Genomic DNA, 14,685 nt, shown 5'->3' on the forward strand with positions numbered 1-14,685 from the left:
AGTCGGCGAAGGAGGCGTGGGACGCGGTGAAGAAGATGCGGGTCGGTGATGACCGCATGAAGTCCGCAAGCGTGCAATGTCTCATGAAGGAGTTCGAGAACGTGGCGTTCCGCGACGGGGAGACCGTCGGCGACTTCGCGATGCGCATCAACGGGCTTGTCTCCAGCCTGCGCGAGCTTGGCGAGGCGATGGAGGACAGCCGCGTGGTGAAGAAGATCCTGCGCGTGGTCCCGAAGAAGATGAAGCAAGTCGCGGTGGCGATCGAGATGCTCGCGGATATCAACGCCATGTCCGTTGAGGAGCTCGTCGGGCAGCTACAAGTGGCGGAGGAGGCCGACGCTGAAGAACCCGCGGCGGACCACACCGGGTGGCTGTTCCTCACTGAGGAGCAGTGGGAGGCGCGGCGGCGTCAGCGTGGCGGCAAGGAGCAGGCGTGCAGCGGTGATGCGCGCTGTGGCAGTGGCGAGAAGGGCGGCGGCCATGGTGGGGACCGTGGCGACGACGACGGCGGCGGCAACAGCACAAGCTCGGGGCGCGGTAGGAGCCGCTACCGAGGAAAGTGCTTCAACTGCGGGGAGCGCGGACACATGGCGAGGAACTGTCCGCGGAAGAAGAAGGAACAGGCGTTGCTCTGCGACGTCGACGAGGAGTTGGCGCTGCTGTGATGACGAAGTGCGCCATGTCGTGGTTAGGGGGGAGATTGTTGGAAATAAACACGCCATGGTGTGTTCCTGGCGTGTGTGAGTCAGTGCGTGTGTGTGTCGCCGAGTCGTGCATGAGCTGCAGAGAAGCTGCGGCCATGACGGAGTCCGAGTCGAGCTCGCGAGCGCAGGGGTGCTGCAGTGCGCTTGGTCGGAGTCAGTTAGAGGAGTGGTGTGCGTGGCGCCGACTCGCATGGAGGAAGCCGCGTCGTCCGGACGAGCGAGTGGCTCATGGTGACGCCGAGCGGGTCCTGCGGATCATGGCGCGAAGGCCGGGCGTGGAGGTTAGCTTCGTGGTGTCCCCGGCCTATATGTAGCCCTGTACTCCTCTGTGTTTGTAAGTCAAGTCCAGTGAATAAGATAGCCAAGATACAGGCGAGTTCGTCGCCGGAAAATCACTGTTCATCTTCTTCCTCGCGTTGCTGTCGTGAGAGAGAGAGAGAGAGCAAGCTATCCTAACGTTCCTGGGCGCCAACATCTTCTTCCTCGCACATGGATGAAGATTATCCTTAAGTCACGTTGTTCTTCTGCAGATAGGTCCTTGTTATAACACTCAAGCTAATAGGAATTTGACAGTGTTAGTTTGCCCTTTTGTCTGACCTTGTTTGGTCAGTATGTTTTTATGTCAACTGATGTTTACTTAGCTCATGCTAGTCACTTATATTTCTTTGAGGCTTGCCTACTTTGTTTTTAGCTGAATGGATTACTTCCATTTTGAACTGTGGTTTACTTTGTCCATTACGTCATTGAGGCTTGACTAGTTTGCTTTCAGGTAGTGGCCAAAATTGCTACAGAGAAGGAACTCTCCATGATAAACTTCCATAAAATTAGCGTTGTAAGGACCTACTAAATGTTCATGCTTTTAAATAACTATTTTGGCGTCCATGGACCTTAGTCCACATACCAAAGATGGTCCTCTGCTCGGCCTGAATGGTATGAGAGTACTAATAGGTAGAAATAGTCAAATAGACCACAGGTAAGGCAGAAGACTTAACATGATAAAAAGACTAATTTGTTGTTCTTACATTGTTCCCAGACGACAATCCCACGCTTCCCTTTTGTAAGGGCATCTTGACTTGACCGCTAAGAAACAATATTTATGATTAAGGATTATATATCATACATGGAATATAACTCTTCAGAAAGCAAACCCGTTGAATAAGGAAACTAATTATTCTTAAATTTAAGTTTGTAATTTTCTGATTAACATTTCAATTAGTTAACGTTTTTGAGACGTCGGAATTTCTCTCAAAATATTTTACTTCTGTAGCGCGTGCATGATGCATAGCAAGTACACTACCATTTTAAGGTTTTGTCATGTTAAAAGAGGAAAAAGAAGAGGTTGGAGATGAGAAGATAATACCAAAGTAACAGGCAAGCAGGATTGCAAAAGCCGCTGTAACCGCTGGTGCCCGTTTTGAGTTGCTTCTGAAAGTTCAGACCTTGAGTCAGCTCCTTATTTGTTGTCTGGATGAGTTGCAGTTGGTGTCCACGTTTGTATTACTCTTTTGTTTCTTATTTCCATATCTCGTGCACAAGCAGCAAAAAAGATGGACCAAGTGCATGTGTAAACTTTGCATGGCATGTGTGTAATAAGAGTATATGTGTTCGTTGTATGTAAGGCTGTAAGCTGTTCCAAGTTCCAAACAGTCATGTTATGGAAGATGCGAGTGCCAAGTTCCGGAAGTATTTTTTTTCTGTGTGGAGACTGCAGCCAATTCATACCCTGGCTTCCAAGTTCCACTATATATTTTCAAGCATAACTCGGAACTTACAGTGTTTTTCAGTCGGCTTCTATTTCCCTCTTGGAGTTTTCTGTCAGTTCTGGTCCTGTTTCTGTGTATGACAATTTCAGTTTTACACATCGAGTACTAGACCAAGTCTCCGCAGTTCATTGCGTTTGTTCCAGTTGTCAGTTTTGTATGAAGTTTCATGATCCAGGTCGTTAGCAATTCGTAGTAAATTACATACATGAACCTGTATGGTCATCTTCAGCAGATACTTAAATATTCATCCTCTATAATATTATTATAGCATCTTCTAACACTATTACAGTATCTTTATTTTTTTCATCTCCAACAACTACCTTATTTCTTACCTTCCATTACACCTCTTCTCCTCTCAGACCGACACGAATACTCAGTGCACAGTGATACGGGCACCTTCTTCGGCCGCAATTTTGCCAATCTTCATTTGCAGCCTGTTTCCCTGTAGTAGCGAAAAAGTAACTTTGGAGTAGTTATTGGAGCATGATACAGGCGAGGGCGATCGGCAAAACGCGCTGAACAGGGAAACGGCCGGCCGATACGGTCTTTATTGGAGATGACCTAAGAACATACATGTCCAGAGAGAGCTCCAAACTCAGCAGATGATTTCACGGAATTGATTGATGGAATAGAAGCCTTTGAAAGTTCTCATGGTGGTCTCCCTCACTATACCTGTGCAATACATTGGGGAAAGTACCGTGTTTTTTAGCCTTTTTGTATGAATGGCTTCATGATATCCATCACTTGCCCCGTGCTGCTGGTTTCCTCTAGATTTGCGTCTGAGCTATGGTACCGAATGTAAGTACAACCAGACGAACTCTTCTCGTGAAGGAAAAACTGTCAAGGACTCAGGATGAGGATCCTGAGGCGTATCCTCATTCATTTAGGTGCTATAAGAAGATCAAAAACACTTGCCGCGCATTCATAGTGAGAGGCTAAACTTGTCATGCCATGATGGTGGACTGACTCTCAGGACAAACGTGACAGCTCAATGCGTCAGGGAGTTTCTGACCCTTGGGGTTGCGACCTCCGGGGAAAACCTTAAGTACGATATAGCTCGTGTTTGGTTGAGTTGAGGTTTTTGGTTTTTAGGTTGAAAAGTTGTTTTCTGTTTAATGGTTGATGATTTTTTGCTATTAGTTTTTATAATAAATTTTTAGCTTCTCAGTACGTTAAAACAGAAAAGCTCATTTGAACTAGCCTCTTAGTTTATTTTCTAAGAAACCAATTTTTTAGCTTTTCAAAAATTAGCTTTTAACCACCTGTTTGATTAGACTTCTGGTTTCTGAAAAGCAGAAATAAAAAAAAAAGCTTAACCAAACATAACCATAATATGAAAGTTCACAGAGTGGAGATACACAGTGTCATCCACCTACATAGCACAGTTTATTGGTGGAATCCCTTCGGATTTCGGGGTTTTCATTTGGAAGCCATGGGCCATCCCAAAATGCAAGTTATTTGCATGGCTAGTAATTCAGAGTAGGCTTTGGACGGCCGAAAGACTGGCGCGTAGGGGTTGGCTCCATAACTCGCCTTGCAGTCTCTGTTCCAAAGAGACGGAAACTAGTATTCATTTGTTGGCGAACTGTCGTTTCATGAAGCGGGTTTGGCATGGCATCACGCCTTGAATCGGTCGGCCGACTTTGCTTCACTTTTGTTTGTAACCTTTGTTACCTCACTCTTATTCACTATATAATCTATGACTGAAAATAATTTTAAAAAGTAGTCTATCAAATTAGAAGAATACCAGTGAATTTTTTTAGATTTTTAAAAATTTATTTGAGACCCTAACAATTATTAGAATTTATAAAAGTAGTTTTTTTTTAGAGAATTTTAGTTTAAATTCTACACAAATTTTTTGAATGAATACAATTAAAATAGGTTGCACATGTATTATGAAATACACATAAAAAGTTATAGTACCAAAGCAACAGAAGATTACCACTTTGAATAGAGCATATGTGAGACTAAATAATAGTTATGAACAGTAATTTTAACAACTACTGTTCATCCGACGGGCTAACAGCTGAGAGGCGGCAAGGGTCTAATTGCATTTTCAGAGTACGATAAGGATCTATACTGTTACGGTAGTAGACTTGGACTGTTTGTCATCCTTTAAAGGACGATAAGAGCCTAATCTTTCTATAAGAAAACAGCAGACGTCTATTTTTTAAATACTTATATCAAGAATTTATTTATTTAATATTTTAAGTTAAAAATATAAAAAAAAAACTCGATCTAGAGGGCCCGACCAACTGGGCCGTACGGGAGGCGGTGGCATGGTGGGCGACAAGGCCACAAGGATCTCCGTGTGGACGGGATCACAGGGAGCCGCCGGTGGATGCGACAGCGGATCGCACCAACTGACGGTCGGGCAGCCGTGACTTCATGCTCTGCGGCATGCGGCCATAGATCGACCAGCTCAAGAAGGGATCCGATTTGGCGACGAGTCATGCGGGAGCCTCGTGGATCTGTCCGCGCACCACCTCGACAGCGTCGGCTACCCACTTGAGCTGGCGGCGCCGATGCTCCACAAATACGGCAGCCGATAGTCTCAGTCAGGCCCAGGCCTCAGGAGACGAGAACGCGAGCCTCTAATAGCCGCATAGCCCAGCACACCTAACGAAAATAGATCAGTTCGGTAGATACCCTCTGTCACAACGCTGTCGAGCTCGCCGGGCGCCAGAAACAGGGACCTCTGCTCACCGGAAATAGAGACGAAGGGTCAGCCCAGGTCGGAAAAAGGTTCGAAACCAAAGCATTCCTTTCCATTTCTCGAAGGAATTGCTAAGATATCTCCAACTATATTTTTTTTAATTTCATTCTTTTCCTGATTTCCTTTTCCTTTCCTATTTTCTTTATTTTCTCTTATCTCCAACAATTTTATTTCCAAAAAAATCGTGAAAGAAAAAAAAAATTCTATTTTGAAAAAAATAATTGTAAAAATCTCTTCATGATGAAAATCATTAGAGCATTGAAAAGAAAAAAAAAACCCTTTATGACGGAAATTTAGACCATGAAGGAAAACCGCCATAGTCTTAGACTCACTTTTCAGTTCCATGCCTGACCCCAGCATTCCTTTCCACTTTTCGACAAGAATTACTAGTCACTTTTCTTTAACAAAACACATATACGTGACCACGCTTGACACAAAGGAGAAAAGAATGTCTCGTACTATGCATCAACTCACTTTTGGTATCCCTACGTCTACATATTACACAACAGCAAACATCCAACTCTCGACTCCTGCACACTCGTTTTAAGGTTTTTTCTTTTTTACCAGGAACCCCCGTGCACTCCATCCTACACACTCCTTTTACACGATAGCAAGCATCAAATTCTCAAGCAGATGTGGCCGGCATTGGATACCATTTCTAGGCTTTGAAGAATAGATGCAAGAATCAATTGTTAAAGTGAACTTGCAATCGCTGTGAAAATGGCACCGATATACACATTGCAACTGCGTCAACGTCACAAAATTGTGCATCCACAGCTGTTCTGCTTGGGAGAGCTTGACTGCTGCTTCTCTGAAAAAGGGAGACAACACATTTAAGAATCCTTTTGTGGTGAATTATTTAAAAAAAAACATGGCATGAAAGTAAGGCGAAACAATGCATTCAGCAAATGTATGCGCAGTCATCAAATGTATGCACACAGAGTTATGGACTGAATGTATTTGACTGATTAATTAACTTAAATGTAGAGAGCAGCGAACAATGTCAGAGACAATATATTTGACTGATTCACAACAATGAGCAGCATAGATGAAAGTGTAGACCTAAAATGAACACTGTATACTCTTGCTGTTTTAGGGGTGACATTGAAAAACAATAGGTGCTAGGGAAGGCAATGGGTACCCGTTACCCGCTACCTGGAGGGTAATTACTCCATTAGAGGCTAGGTATGGACTATTTTTCATACCCACGAGTATATTAGCAGGTAAAAATCTCACCCATCGGGTGAAGCGGGTTCGGGCACATTCTAATAGTACCTGAACCCGTTTACCCATGGGTCCGAGTCCCCCACCAGGCCACCTCCTACATTGCTTGGTCCAATCGGCCCACCGCCCATGCAAATACGCAATGAAACCCTATTGGCTAACCCTGTGTCCACGTGACTCGTCATCCCAGCTGCCCCCAATCCACATGTCTGTTGTTCCACAATCTCTAGTCTCCCTCCCCTCGCGACCATGCTTGGCCGCTACACGTTGCCACACGCCCACTCCCGCACCGGTACACCACAACGTAGGAGACCGTAGAGCAACAAACTCTCTCGAGAGGTCGGCATGTCGCCCTCGGCCTCCGTAATCCGGCTCGGGCGCTTGGCACTCGACAGCTCAACGCGTCGCCTAGTGCAGCAGCCTCCGTCAACCGCCTCTGTCAGTCCGTCAACCGTCGCGACGTTGGCGTCTCCTAGTGCCGCAGCCTCCGTCGACTGCCTTGGCCCACCGCATGGTCAAATCCAACCACCTGCGGCGGCGGCGCGGCCCACTGATCCCTACGTCGTCGCTCGCGGTCGGCAAGCCGCTGCCATTCGGCGCGGTGTCGCGACACTCGTACGTGTTCGATGGTGAGGGCGGGTGCTTGGAGGCGTCGTGGGGCCTCATGGCGTCTTCGGGGACGGCTCGGCCCAAGGAGTTCATGTGGCACGATGTTGAGCTCCCGCGCGCATTGCCGGACGCGGGCGCGATTGCCGCCAAGCCGCTCCACCACACGCAGGCACTGGTCGAGCTCATGTGCCCACCGCCCACACTGCAGGAGATCCTCGCGTTTTGTCGCCACGAACCCGCTCTGTGCTACCATTGCCGTGGAAGGAGACAGTGGTGGTGACGCGCTCCTACTTCGCATCAGCTCGCCGGGGCCGGTAGGGAGCGCCTATGTGCTCCGCCTCGCTACGCGGGTCACCGAGAGCTCCGTCATCACCGTGTCCGTCGATGGTATCCCACGACTAGCGTTTGGGACCACACAGGCGTCGCTCCTCTCTGAGGTGCCACTCGACATCGTCACGTCACGCTCCGACGAGGGTCGTAGCGGTGGGCACACCGTCGACGGTGGCGGCATGATCGAGGAGCGGCTGCTTGAGTCCCTACTCGCGATGAACCATGCCAACAATGCGCACACCGACAACCCGGTGCCGCGGACCGTGTCCAACCTCCTCGTGCACATCTTCGGTACGCATGTAGACCATGCCCACCACATTGTGTATGTGGTTTGAATCCTGTTATTCCTACATTCCTGTTGTAGTTCTGTTATTGTGTAGCTTCCTGCTGAAGCGGGTGTGGGTAACCCATCGGGTACCCATTACCCGCTCAGGTATGGGTATGGGTAAAAATTATACCCGTGTGCAGGTATGGGTATTGTAGCGGTTCCGTTTGTTTGAGACGGGTACGGGTATGGAGTGCTGTTACCCGCCAGGTCTAGACCCATTGCCATCCCTAGCAGGTGCATTTGACTAATTATTTCTGGAGGACAACGGTCAACATTTCAATTCCATTGGCACAATAGGGTTTCAAGCCTCTACAACTTACACTAGTGAGATCATCAAACACATTAGGAAAATAACTTGAACAAATAAGAGGAAAACTAAGCATTACCACTTTTGCTAGACTGGGGAGGCCGCACAACAACATGCATTGTAATCACACTTCCAGGAATTTCTCCTACTGGGACTCGAGACTCAGCAAGAGTTTTGCTATTCTCCAGTATCCTTCCAGCATTGATGAGCTTCACATCATTGACGGTTTTTGGAACTATTTCTTTATCTGACATACATGAAAAAGAGTACTATGAACACAGACACAAGACATACTTCACAAAGGTTCTGGAGGACTGAAGTAAGCCAATAGCTATGTAAAACGATAGTATTCCGAGAAACTAATGCAAAAACTAAGTGTTTGAAAAATAATAATAACAGACAATAAGGTGATAAAAAGAAGGGTAACTGCGACTTCCGAGCAGCTTATCAGTCATCACAACTCCTCCTTGAAGTATGGTCACTTGTGTTAGCCGTGTTAGTTTAACTTGCCTCATCCACAAAGCATGCTCTGATGCCTGTTATAAACAGATGTTTTTTTTCCTTATATACTGTGAACCTTTCATCGGTCATTAATCCATCTAAGCTAATAAGATCTGAAGCTTCTTGCCACCTCCAAATTTCTTTCCCAGTTCCAACCCATTAGAATGTGCCAATTTCAGAAAACGTAAACAGTGGTCCAGTTGCACAAAATCAATATAGTGTACACTTGTTGAACTACCATACAGATATGAGATATGGCAGAAAATGCTCACACTACATGTAATATGTCTTTTGTACAGTTAATACTTTCATGCGACCACATGTTGAATGCGATCCTGTCCCATGCAGATGCTCAAATGCACTCCACATTTACAGCTACAGGCTTAATCCAATCATATCTGCTTCAATAACCAACAAATTCATTCTGACGGTTAGCTACAACAAAGTACTGGGAGGAGAGGGACCCCTGATTGTTCAGAATTCAGACAGAACTGCCAAACCATTGATGATCATCTATGGACACAACAAGATAAGGCAGGCAGTCGCATTGAGCCACACAATCTCAGGAAATGGTCCAGCCATCACATGTTTGAAGAGGACCTCAGCATGCATCTTAAGATACAGAAATCCAATTTCCAAATATACTCGCACTCTCAGATACCACCAAAAACAAAAATTCTTCTGCCCATCTCTTTAGACAATGCAATGAATAGGGAAACCCCAGACAGGCATATCCATCCATCTCAAGTACAAGGAAAGAGCTTGTACATTTAAACTCTGACATGGAAGGTAGTATTTGCCACTACAGGTAAGGAGACTTCAGAAGACCATCACTTGGGCAAGCGTCTGAATAACCAGCTACTGCAGGAACAGAGCAAACAGCGCCCTGACCGAATCCAGCCCACAACAATCACGCAATCGACAGAGCAGCCTGATCGCAGCACGAAAAGTAACGGTAATAACTCCCAAAGCACAACGCAACCGTCCGCGCCAAGAGCCCAAGAACCATGGCCCGACATCCGTTTCTTCTTACCGGATCAGGACACAGGTAAAGGCAGGACAGGCGAACAAGCAACCTCCCGAAACAGGAGGCGTAAAAAAAAGCAGAGCTGTATATATACGCAAGAACAGAGGCAGACAGAGAGAGAGATGGAGGAATCGATGGTCTCACCCTGCGGCCACCGGGCGAGGACGAACTCCTTGAGCGCGGCGACGGTGGTGGCGGGGTCGTACTTGCTGGGCCCGATGTCGGAGCCGTCGAACAGCCGGAACTTCACCTCGATCGGCTCCTTCCCGCCGGCCATCTCCCGCGGCCGGATCCCCACCAACCCTTCCTCCCAAGATCCCAACTACCGCAGCGGCGGAAGGGGTTCAGGGGGAGAAGAAAAGGCTGCCAGAAATCCGCGCAGGAAGGGCAAGAACCGATGCGGATCCCGCGAAGGATCCGATCGATCTTTTGTGCGAGAATTTAGAATCGCTTCGCGGGGGGAGAGACAGGCGTCCCGATGTCGACGAGAAGAGGAGAGAGGGGAGAGAATGGAGGGGAGGGGAGAGAAGAGGGTGTTTTGACGGATATACCCTCCGTGAGCTCGGTTTTTATTTATTCTACTGGGTGATTAGGCGTGTAGAGGAGGTGCAGTCGCTGAACTGCTGACTGGTTGACCATTTGACCCAGGAGCCGCCTCTTTGCTTCGGAGAAGAGAAACTCGAGTTGATATTTCGCATTGATCTTTCAACAGCTCTTCAAAACCTGTTGAAAAAACAATTAATGGCCTTTTGAAGTTGTAAGGCCATTGTCAATACTAATTTTAATATTAATTAGATATCCACATAAGTAAAAAGATGATATGATAAGTAATTTAAAGGTAAGAGAGAAAAAGATTGTTTCTTATGAAAGAAATTAGCTTTTTAGCAATCTTAAATAATTTTAAGATAATAAATTGCTTTGAAATATTAAAAAGCTAGTAAGTTATACGTATGCATTGAAAGCTTATTTTTTAATATTAATTTCTTACTTCACTTATCTTAGACATCACCTAAAAACAAAGCATTGGAAGTGATCTAGACACATCATACAAGAACTAAGGCGGCAGCGTGATGTATATTGTTTCGCTGGAATGGGGATGGGTGTAGAGCACCAATTAATATCCGTAAATTCACACTAGTACAATTTAATTAACTAATTAGTCATTTTAATATAATTAAAATAACTAATTAGTTAATTGAGTTGAATTAAAATGGATATATGGATCGCTCTATACACATCCCTAATCTAAGAAGGAGCGCAACAAGAGAATCTTTAGGTCACTTGTAGCAACTCATTCATGTGTGGCAGCTTCTAGTGTGGCGAGCGGCGATGGCCAATCTAGGAAACAAGGGAGGGCAAGAGGCTAGAGGCTGTGGACACCAGGAAGATTAGGCAGCGGTAGCCGAGTGTAGTGGAGTGGCTAGGTGGGGTTTTAGGAATAGGGGAGGGTAAGGGTGCTGGATCTAGAATTTTGATGTCAGTTTTGGTTTTTTGGTTTGTGCTAGTTGAATCAAATAATAGTTATTAGGCTAATAGATCGCTACTAGTGTTGGGAGGTTCGTTATATAGGTACTCTGATCTTGTGGGTAAATGGGTATAGATACTAGAGAATAAACCTGTACCTACTTCACCTGATGGTGATGATTTTATCCGCTAAGGGATTTAGGGGCAAAATTTGGCCTACACCCGGCCTCTAATGGAGGAATTACTCATCAGGTACCAGGTAACGGGGCCCTATTGCCATCTCTACTGATGTGGCTTAGCCGGAGAGGATTCAGGATTTGCCACCCTAGCCCATGTATCAGTTACTAAGGCAACTCTACGTATCAGTGACTCAAGAGAAGGGACTTTAGGTGACAAAAAATTAAATAGCTCAGCCGGGAGGCTTGAAACCACTGTTTGGGAGAAATATGCATGTGGTAGACCACGTGAAGTAAAAGTCCACGACGCCCAACTCCACTCTCCAGTCTCCACCACTCATCTCGATGGCTCGACCTAGTCAAGACTCAAGATGGCCGCGGGCGAGTGCGAGATGGGGCACGGTAGCTGCGGCGCATCGGGCATGGCTGTCGGCGCATACGAGGCAAGGCACGGCGGCAGCGGCGACGCAGCGCGTGCGAAGCCGAGGCGGGGCGTGGTGCTGGCAGCGTGTTGGGCGGGGCTCGGCAGCTAGGCACGAGGGCCTCAGTGGTGAGTCGTCTCAAGGCGCCTCCCATGACCCTTCCACCATATGTATGTTGAAATGTTTCTTGGGCTACTTTGTGCATTCTTAGTGCTGATTCTATGGAATGTAGGATGATTTGTGCTACCGGTGAAATACATCGTGCTTGCGTAGAGTTAAATTGAAATGTGTCTTTTGACGCTGCTGCGGTAATCTCCGCACCCGAACGCTGGTGGCTGGGGCGATTGCCGTAAGTTCTCGCTTTCGCTCGCACTCTGCCAGGGAAATTCCGGCCTGATCTGCTAGGGTGTTGCTGGCTGCAGAGGCTAAGCATTTTATTTGGGAGATTATGTTCAGGATTTGGCTGCTTATTTAAGAATTTTTATTTCAATCTTGTAAGATGTGAATTAGCGGCAACGGTGGGACTAGGATCTATATTTTAACGTAGTTTGGTTTAGCTTGGATCTCTTTCCAACTTTGACTGTAATTTGGCAAAGACGTTTGGGTCTTCTCGATTCTGGGATTCGATACTGTAATTTGTAAGTGTATGGCTGTATTGAAAATTTTGATGAGCTTCGATGTCTCTCAGGTTGTAGAGTGAAGGTGGAAAGTGTGAATAGTTTCTCTTTATTTCAGCCGAAAACACATCTACAGGGTGAGAGCACATATGGTTGCATGATGCCTTCTGTTCCCATCTCCTGAACATCCCAAAACTCTAATTGAAAATTCTGTTAGAACACTCTAATTTAGAAGAAGAATTTATAGTAGTTTGTTGTTACTAGAATATAGCTGTTAAGTTTATTTGTGCTAGTTTATTTAAGAATGTGCATAAAGTTGGTACTAAATGCTATACAAATTATTACTAAAGATACCCTTAAAAGAAGAAATTGGAAAGGAGACACCAATTGTGTTTTCTGTTGTGAGGCTGAGACTATTGAACATCTGTTCTTCACTTGCTCGATGGCTAAATATGTGTGGAGCCTGATTGGGCTGGTTATTGGTGCCGATTGTAGGCCTGAAAACATGGAACAATATTTTGTTTGGGTGCAACATTTCCTCCCTACTGGGGGCGCTTGCTATATGGCGGGTTTAGCTGCTGTTATATGGGCTATTTGGACAATGAGAAATAGGGTAGTTTTTGACAAAAAGCAGGTTAGATCTCCTACTGAGATTGTGTGTTCTACTTGCTCTTTTCTTCGGTATTGGGCAGGTCTCCTCCACGGTCAGCACAGAGACTCCCTGGAAGCTGGAGCTCAGACGCTGCAAGAAACAGCTCTCCTCTTCCATCCCAAGAAACAAGCTGAAGGCACGATGATGCTCGCCAAAGGCCAAGGAGCTGATGGTGTTCCAAGCTGAAGCAATCATCGATGGAGTGCGGTTGCAGTTTTCAGTGCTGTTGGCACTCGGTCCGGAGATGGTTTTTGTATCTGAAACTTGGCGTGGTAGATACCGGTCTAATAGGTTAGAAGTCGTTATGCTTGGATTGTGGTTTCTGGTCTTGGACATGCGGTCTATTTTGGCTAATCGGCAGCCCTCGGTGCTGCTCCTCAGGCGTCAGATGTATAGATTCTGCTGTTTGCGCACGCTTTTGTTGTAAATATTGCGAACTGATTGATGGGGATGGTTGTAATTTCGTTGCATTTGTGTAATGAAATCAGGGGTAAGCCTGTTCTGGAAAAAATGCTATACAAATTATGATTTGTATAGAGAGAGAAAATGAACTATATATGATATAATATGTATACTAAGTTCAAGATCCCAGGCCCCGCCAATGACTCTCAGGATGCCGTGCTCCATGTCAGCGCTATGCCGAAAGTACATCTAAGTCTATAAGTGTGATTTTAGTAATTAATAATAATATCTATAGACTAATAAATGTGTTAAGAATGGTTAGTAGGGTGTTTCATAAGTGATGCATGGAGGAGAAATATGCATTAAGATGAATGAGCTTTAGGTGATGCTCGGGTAAATTAATGATAATATCTATGCACTAACAATTATGTTGAGAGTTATTATTAGGGTATTTCATAGGAGATGTATAAGAATTATCGGTGATCTGTTCAAGTGAAGATTGTGAGGAGACCCGGAAGTGATTGTGGAACTCACCATATCTGAAGTGGAGGAAGAGTTTACCATAGTAAAGGCGAGGAGTGCATGTGTGCAACATCGTGAGAAAAAGGGCCGAAAAAGATCCGGCTCAAGTGTGACCCAGTTTCCTCAACAGAGACGTAGAATATCGGTGGATATCTGAACTTCGGTAACAAATCATTTGTCTCCGTGTTTCCTTACTCTTATGCATAACATTATATTCACGCTTAGGTGCTTGTATGTACATGCTTTGAGTTATATGAGGAACCGTCTAAATAGTATTCCAATTAATCATTAGAACAATCGTTTGCTTAATCACGACCACGATGATTAAACTAGAATACCATCTCGGGGGTCCCAACACGTATTTTGTGCCCAAGATAGAAACACATGTATTTCTAATATATAACATCACAACAAAATTTAAGAAAGAGTGATTAATTAAATTATATTACAAGTTATTAAGCATTTAAGCATTTACACAATTTACAACAAAAATAAGCTAGGAGGATAAAGAATAATTCACCTCCTAACTAAAACTAGAAACTACACAGCACAAGGTTAACATGTATGAACCAACAAGAGCTAGGTGAACCAACACGAGTAGCTTATACTACTCATTCCCGTCACCTACATCGGTGGGCGTGAAGTAGCTAAACACGAGCTCCTCCTCACCTGTGGAACATGAAAGAGCAGCGTGAGTACGAAGGTACTCGCAAGAATTAATCCATAACGGATACATATAATAACCCGACTGAAAGGATTATGCATTTAAGTCATTAGCAAGGAGTAGGCTACATGGTTAAGTAAATTCATATGTGTAAGCAACCTAACATCTATGTGTAAGCATCTATACTTAACTCAAGGCATATCTACCCTACAACATCAACTTGCACAGAAATATAAAACGAACCATCTCATGTAATC

The 14,685-nt window shown here is 45.3% G+C and overlaps 2 protein-coding genes across 4 annotated transcripts; one reads left to right on the top strand and one right to left on the bottom strand.

The window, feature by feature from the left end:
* Positions 1-5,515: 5,515 nt before the first annotated feature.
* Positions 5,516-10,053, bottom strand: LOC133930597 (membrane-anchored ubiquitin-fold protein 3-like). The gene is made up of 3 exons (XM_062377269.1): positions 9,654-10,053; positions 8,061-8,228; positions 5,516-5,994 (listed from the first exon to the last, which is right to left on the bottom strand). The coding sequence occupies exons 1-3, from the start codon at positions 9,784-9,786 to the stop codon at positions 5,939-5,941; spliced, it is 357 nt and encodes a 118-aa protein (XP_062233253.1). The 5' UTR covers positions 9,787-10,053; the 3' UTR covers positions 5,516-5,938.
* Positions 10,054-11,418: 1,365 nt separating this feature from the next.
* LOC133930598 (uncharacterized) lies at positions 11,419-13,324 on the top strand. Of its 3 annotated transcripts, none has more exons than XR_009911784.1 (2): positions 11,419-11,699; positions 11,804-12,315. XR_009911784.1 is itself a non-coding variant. In XM_062377270.1 (2 exons), exons 1-2 carry the CDS (start codon positions 11,495-11,497, stop codon positions 13,024-13,026), a joined length of 393 nt encoding a protein of 130 aa, XP_062233254.1. In that variant the 5' UTR covers positions 11,419-11,494; the 3' UTR covers positions 13,027-13,324. The 3 variants fall into 3 exon arrangements, 2 of the variants coding, with proteins under 2 accessions (XP_062233254.1, XP_062233255.1); XM_062377270.1 differs by lacking the exon at positions 11,804-12,315 and adding an exon at positions 12,881-13,324 and having other exon boundaries at positions 11,419-11,741; XM_062377271.1 differs by lacking the exon at positions 11,804-12,315 and adding an exon at positions 12,881-13,324.
* The last annotated feature ends 1,361 nt before the right edge of the window (positions 13,325-14,685 follow it).

This window comes from Phragmites australis, chromosome 10, assembly GCF_958298935.1.
Source record: "Phragmites australis chromosome 10, lpPhrAust1.1, whole genome shotgun sequence".
NCBI lineage: Eukaryota > Viridiplantae > Streptophyta > Magnoliopsida > Poales > Poaceae > Phragmites > Phragmites australis.

Excerpts from the sequence above, each read along its gene's own strand:
- LOC133930597 (XM_062377269.1), bottom strand. The coding sequence starts at position 9,786 with ATGGCCGGCGGGAAGGAGCCGATCGAGGTGAAGTTCCGGCTGTTCGAC. Across the intron at positions 8,229-9,653 it reads CCTCGCCCGGTGGCCGCAGG|ATAAAGAAATAGTTCCAAAA; the intron begins GTGAGACCATCG and ends CATGTATGTCAG. Across the intron at positions 5,995-8,060 it reads TCCCCAGTCTAGCAAAAGTG|AGAAGCAGCAGTCAAGCTCT; the intron begins GTAATGCTTAGT and ends TCCCTTTTTCAG.
- LOC133930598 (XM_062377270.1), top strand. The coding sequence starts at position 11,495 with ATGGCTCGACCTAGTCAAGACTCAAGATGGCCGCGGGCGAGTGCGAGA. Across the intron at positions 11,742-12,880 it reads CCATGACCCTTCCACCATAT|GTCTCCTCCACGGTCAGCAC; the intron begins GTATGTTGAAAT and ends GGTATTGGGCAG.